Genomic DNA, 7,102 nt, shown 5'->3' on the forward strand with positions numbered 1-7,102 from the left:
ATGGCTTCACGAACGGTCTCAACGGTAACAGCATCAACAGGATCAATGGTATCAATGGTAACGGTATCAACGGAATCAACGGCATCAACGGTAATGGGATCAACGGCTTCGTGGACCCCATCACCGCGTTGAGCTCTGCCATCGGGGGGGGCGGCGTTGCAGGCGTGGACTATCCCATCCTCGCCTCCGTCCCGCTGACCGGCTTCACCTGCGCTAACACACAGGTGCCCGGATATTATGCCGACGTCACCCCGGAAGCTGGATGTCAGGTGAGAAGTTACGGTGATTTACTGTTTTGTAGCACCGTATCTACTGTGTAAGTCCTCAGGTATCATAAGTACAGTCCTGCAGTCTACCGGGTTTACCTGCTCCAACACACAGGTACCCGGGGGGTTATGTTGACTCCGCCCTGGAAGCTGGATGTTAGGTGAGAATACTGTGAGATACTGTTCTGTGGCACCGTATCTACTGTGTAAGTCCTGGCACTGTATCTACACTCTTAGGTCTTCATGACAGTTAAGTCTTTTCACTGCAGCACGCCGGTATCAGTAGTTATACCATACGAGGCCGGATGTCAGGTGAAAATATGTGAGATATTATGTCCTGGCACTGTATCTACTGTGTAAGTCTTCATGTATCATAGTACAGTCCTGCAGTCCACCGGGTTCACCTGCTCCAACACACAGTACTCTACTCCTACCTTCACATCCTACTTCATGCTTGATGTCATGCTTCATTAAGACTTCTTCCCTCATATATTACTAATAAGGTTTTAAGATCTACTATTGATGCCCATGAAGGCTCATAGCTACAAGAGGCAAAATAAATAGCTGAGGATGATGGGGAACGAAATCTGTCACAATACGTCCCCTCGCATCTACTATAATAGTTACTCAGTCCTTTACCACACTACATTTACCTTTCCAGACACTGCAACCATGTATGTCAGGTAAGGATGAATGCAACTTATTACCATTGTGTTTACTGTTGATTTCTTTATATACTCCTTCATGGTACTATATCATGGGAGGTCTCCTTGTAGTTACTGAGGTTAGCCCCCTCACGATCCATCTGTGCATTCCTTCACGGTACTAAGGCTTTTTCATGGTAGTATTTTAGGCTAGACCCCTTCACGATACCATTATGCACTTCTTCATGGTACTATATACTTATGGGAGTTCTTCATGGTACTTAGCTAGCCTTTTCACTACACTGGGTATAGGAGCGCCAATACACCTTTCCCGACACCATTTCCAATTTTCCTATACCAACAATGCCCTGCAATCTGGGTGTAGCATGAGGGTACACTATTATGCTTACTGTCTAGGGTGTGTATATTTAGCCAGTTCCTTCATTACACCCGGGTTAGCTACACCAATACACAGGTCCATGAATACCAGGCTGACATTACACCCAGGGTAGGTTATGCTATAATAAGCTATCACGAGAAGGAAAGTAAATATATCATCCAATTTTAATAACGATCTGGGATGTAGGACGTTTGCTTCTCATCATGGGGGTAAAAATTAGCAGATTTCACTCCTATACGTTGTGGTCAGAGGAGCTTGCTTTCAAATGAAGATCTGCTTCTATGAGTTAGCATTTTGCCTCTCATAGGACAGATTTTGAGAACATGAAGACACCAAAAACTGCCTTATGTCCAGTTCCATCTGAGTTCAAAATGACCCCACAAATTACACCAAAAATATTTTCCAATACACTCTGAAGTCCTTGTGCATTGGAATTTGAAAGAAGTGAGCTACCTTACTTAAAGACATTCCATTCTCCCTCACTTTGGCCACAAACAATGCTCTCTCTGGTAAAATCTACAAATAGATCACAAAATAAAACAACTTTCCAACATATCCTTAAGTCTTTGGGCATTGAAAATGAAAGAAATGAGCAAACTTACTGAATAGCATCCCCTTCTCTCACACTTTGGCCATAAATCAGCCTCTCCTTGGTGAAATCTGCGTTTCATCCACGAATTACACTAACTTTAAAATCATGCAGAAAGTTCGCAGTCATGTCATGAATACATCAACTTTCTCTTGCATCTTCAATCTTGATTTCTAAACACGGTTGTTCTCCCTGACCTACCTAATTACCTCTTAATGCCATCTTCCTGTATGCCGAAGGCGATGACTGGGGCTTCTTCCTTACCGATTTCTACTACTACTAATACTTCTTTTTCTTCTTCCACTACCACTACTAGTCTGCTACTATTACTACTTCTTCTTCTCCTCTTTTATCTTCTGTTCCTCCTCCTCTTCGTCCTCCTCCTTCTTCTTCATCTTCTATACTACTACTACTGCTGCTGCTGTTACTACTACTACTGCCTCTAATACTACTGTTACTACAATTTCTAGTTCTTGTTCTTTATCTCCTCCTGCTCCTCCCACTACTACTGCTACTACTACATTTATAGTTCTACCACTACTACTACTACTACTACTACTACTATTTCCACCACTACCACCAGCACCACCGTTACTACTACTATGACTATTACTACTATTACTACACTATTTCTACAGGTCTTCCACACTGTTACGACTACTACCACCACCTCCACTACCACCATCACCACCACCACCACTACTGCTACTACTACTAGTACTACTACTACTACTACTACTATTATTTCCACCACTACCACCACCACAATCACCGTTACTACTACTATGACTATTACTACTATTACTACACTATTTCTACAGGTCTTCCACACTGTTACTACTACTACCACCACCTCCACTACCACCATCACCACCACCACCACTATTGCTACTACTACTACTACTACTACTGTTTCCACAGGTCTTCCACACTACTACTACTACTACTACTCCTACTACACTATTTCCATAGGTTTTCCACACTATTACTACCACCAATACCACCACCACCACCACTACTACTACTACTACTACTACTACTACTATCTCCACAGGTCTTCCACATCTGCCAAGCTGATGGACGTATGGATTCCTTCCTTTGTCCCAACGGTACTGTTTTCAACCAACAGTACTTTGTGTGTGACTGGTGGTACAACTTCGACTGTGCCACCGCTCCCAGTTTCTATGGTCTCAACGCCAATATTGGACTCGTCAACGGCAACGGTGTCAACGGCAACGGTATCAACGGTAACGGTGTCAACGGTATCGGCATCAACGGTTACGGTGTTAACGGTAATGGCATCAACGGTAACGGTGTGAACGGTAACAGCATCAACGGTAACGGTGTCAACGGTAACGGCATCAACGGTAATGGTTATGGTAATGATGTAAATGGTATCCTTTTCAACGGTATTAACGGTAATACGATAAACGGTAATGGCTATGGAAACGGCATCAACGGTAACGGTGTCAACGGTATTGGCATCAATGGTAACGGTTATGGTAATGGTGTGAATGGTAACGGTATCAACGGTTACGGCATAAACGGAAATGGTTATGGTAATGGTGTAAATGGTAACGGTATCAACGGTAATGGTTACAGTTACGGGCGTCGCAACAGTAACGGAGCCATCAATGGCAACGGTGTCAACAGAAACGGCCTAATCAACGGTAATGGTAACGGAAACGGCTACACCAATGGTTACACAAACGGTAACGGTGCAATCAACGGTAATGGAGCTAACGGCTACACAAATGGGTATACAAATGACAACGGTGCAATCAACGGTAATGGAGTAACCAACGGTAACGGCTACACAAACAGTAACGGTAATCGAGTAATCAACGGTAACGGTGTAATAAACGACAACGGAGTAATTAACGGTAACGGTAACGGTATAACTAACGGGCTGTACCAAACTCCCAGCTTTTAATAGTACAGTCTATATAAATTATTGCCCTATAGATGTATATATAAATTTCTATATAAATAATGTAAATAAAATTACATAATTATTTACAGGTAGGTGCCAGGTAGACTAGACAGGTAAGATACTAATTAATTTCACTTGTGTTGGATTTCTTCACATTTTTGCGATTTTCAGACGGTTATTCTCAGCTTAGAGGGATTTTTCGGGCTGAAGGGGTTAAGGGAGGCTTGGGCTGCCTTCTCGTCGGGTAAGGTACTCCCCTAACACCTGTTCCTGAGCGACTTATTTTGCTGATTACACCTTGCCTCCATGTTACTTAAGTCATTCTAAGAAATGAAGTCGGTGAGGAAGAGGTGTTAGGGAGCTGTCTTAACTGCCGAGAATACGAACCTTGGACTCATAAGGAAGCTCTCTAACACCTCTTCCTTAGCGATTTGTTTTTTAGATATGGCTAGGTAATATCCTTTAGCACGTTATCCATGCAGAGTATGGCGATATTGGAAGGGTTTATGGACCACGGGATAGGACAGTAAGGTATAATACACAAAATAAGTCGCTTGGGAAAAGGTGTTAGGCAACTTCCTTAACCGAGAATACTGCCCTTGACTGAACCCCTCCAGACCTGAAAAAAACCGTCTGACCTGCAAGAATCAACCCTTAGCCTTTCACTGCTATCTGGGCTGACTTCAGATGCTTTTTCTCAGCTGTAAAGGGGGAAATCGTCTCTATCGACCTCACAGTGGGAAGACGATTTTTGAGTTTACTTCAGGTGCAAGGGTGAAAAACCGTCTTCACCTACCCCTCACGAGGATTATTTTTTCAGTTCATTTCAGCTGCCTTCAGACGATTTTATTCAGCTTTGGATGGTCTTGGTGTATTCGGAGAGATAGAGGAAGCCTTGATCTAATCCCCCAGCTCCACCTCTCTCTCCCCAGCTGCATAAAATCATCTGGAGAGCAAGAGGAAAGTCCTACACGTCTCCCTAGCTCAAACCACCAGGATATATAGACGGTTTTCCCCTTCTGAAGTCTAACAGTGAAAGAGTTAAGACTACCCTGTTCCTCAGATCTGACTCAGTACTGTCTACCAGCTGAGAAAAAGCGTCAGGTGAAGCCTAATTAGCAGCCGGGTTGAGCTAGCGAGGTGCACTTAATAGGTCAAAGGACACGAGGTCAAGGGGTCAATGATTACTTAGTGTCTTCTGGATATACTTACTTTATTCACACCAAAGATAATTATTTCAGGACTAATTCACGTAATGTATTTAAATTTGGTTTGAACATGTTTTTAAATTTATATATAGTTTTTACTAATAGCCTATATTCTTTCAAAATTTGTAGTATGATAGTTTTTTTTTTTTTAATGCTGATCTTAATACGATAGTCATTTCCCCCCCCCCTCTTTTTCTTTACTATCAAACTCACGGATAGTATTCAAAATTCTGCCTTAACATCATTTATTTATTTATTTATTTGTCTGTCTGTTCTCTCATTAAAATTAGAACACGTTTAACTCCTTTAAAAAAAAGTATATTCTTAATGGAGCCTACTTCATGATTTACTAATTTACCTAAAGGGCTCCTTAGATTTATGCCCTAAAAAGATATTCCTTTGACTGCTTAAAATTTCTTGTTCAGATGTAAGCAATGCACTTAAAATTTTGCCTCAAAATGGTCTATTTAATGCTTTGAAAATTGGGGGCCAAGATTCGTTAAGGAAGGATATATAATTTTTAATACTCACCATTCAGGAGATTTTTGCTTTCTTCTAATAATATACTAAATTTTTTCCCGCCAGATGTCAGCCTATTCCCAATTCTCATTTTTGTTTTATTTTATATGCATTTGGTCAAAGAGATAATTGTATATATCTTCAAATTTATCTCTGAATCAGTGTTGTCTGTTTAAGCTCTTGCCTGAAATGAGCAACATATTTCCTGCTTAATATTGTGATGTAAGTATTAGGTCACTTACTTCTAAATGTAAGTGAGATAGTTCCTGCCTAGACGCTGAGAAAGACTGATTTTACGAGTGAAAGATGACCTGTTGTAGTGTATCCTCCATGCTCTCTTCCCTCTCAGTATTTTCCCATCTCTTCCAGTGACCCTAGGCGCTAGTTATCTTCAAAGTGTATGGGGAAATATATGGATTGGTGAAGTGTGATGGACTTATTCTACGATCATGTCTTCCTGCAATTCACTTTGCTACCTCAAGACGGCTTACCCATTTAAAGAAATCTCTCTCTTGTCGAAGGAATTTAATAAACTTACATATGACCCCACCCACTTCTAACACCCTCACCAAATTCGATATCTGAACCATAAAATTCAAAAAAAGTCTTTCTCAAACATCTCTCTAGCCCCCCTTAGTTCAAATGTCTATCTTAAATTCGAAATCTGAACCTCAAAAGTTCGAAATATCTCTCTGAAGCATCATGGGGTGGCACTGATATAACTGGGCGGTGGAACTGCCTGGTTATACAAAAGCCTTTCAGCTCCCTCCCCATCCACCAGAGAGTAGGATGGTGGACTGCAGGAGAGGGGAAATTTCAGGCTGCAGTCCACTGGGTTCACATTTATAAGAGCTCAGGTTACTACTACTACTGCTACTACTACTACTACTACTACTACTACTACTACAACCACTACTTGTATAATATTGCCCGCGCAGCTGAAGTAGTACATCTTAGAATATTTTTAGCCTCATATGCAGATGTATATTTTGTGCCATAAGTCTTTCATGGATCTTTGTCCTTTTGCAATAATTGTTTGTATTATAATTTATGGGAAAATGAAATAAAAAAGTGTGCACTTATTCTGTGTCTTCTTCGCCTTCGACCACTATTTGTAAAAGAATCATTAATATCATCATCATCATCATCATCATCATCATCATCAACATCATCATCATTTAATTTTCTTCACATTCCTCCTCCTCTTCTTCCCCCTCGTTCTCCTCTTCTTTTTTCTCCTCCTCCTTCTCCACCTCTTCTTCTTCTTCTTCTTCTTCTTCTTCCTCCTCCTCCACCTCCTCCTCCTCCTCCTCCTTATCATCATCATCAACTAATTTTCATCTTCACAATCCTTCTCCTCCTCCTCTTCTTCTTCTTCTTCTTCATCTTCTTCTTCTTCCTTCTCCTCCTCCTCCTCCACTCATTCTTCTTCTTCTTCTTCCTCTTCTTCTACACCTCCTCTTCCTCTTCCTCCTCCTTCTCCTTCTCATCATCATCATTATCATCATCATCATCATCATCTAATTATCATCTTCATATTTCT

General features: G+C 41.3%; 1 protein-coding gene across 1 annotated transcript in view; it reads left to right on the plus strand.

Moving 5' to 3' along the window:
- LOC145408733 (uncharacterized) overlaps nucleotides 1–3,832 on the plus strand; it is a 7,172-nt gene extending 3,340 nt beyond the window's left edge. The window contains exons 4-5 of the mRNA XM_080279392.1: nucleotides 109–269; nucleotides 2,954–3,832. Coding sequence (XP_080135518.1) covers nucleotides 109–269; nucleotides 2,954–3,832 — 1,040 coding nt within the window. The remainder of the gene's footprint in view (nucleotides 1–108; nucleotides 270–2,953) is intronic.
- The last annotated feature ends 3,270 nt before the right edge of the window (nucleotides 3,833–7,102 follow it).

Source organism: Coenobita brevimanus, chromosome 78 (genome assembly GCF_032717465.1).
Source record: "Coenobita brevimanus isolate Jiangsu-jjx chromosome 78, ASM3271746v2, whole genome shotgun sequence".
Lineage (NCBI taxonomy): Eukaryota > Metazoa > Arthropoda > Malacostraca > Decapoda > Coenobitidae > Coenobita > Coenobita brevimanus.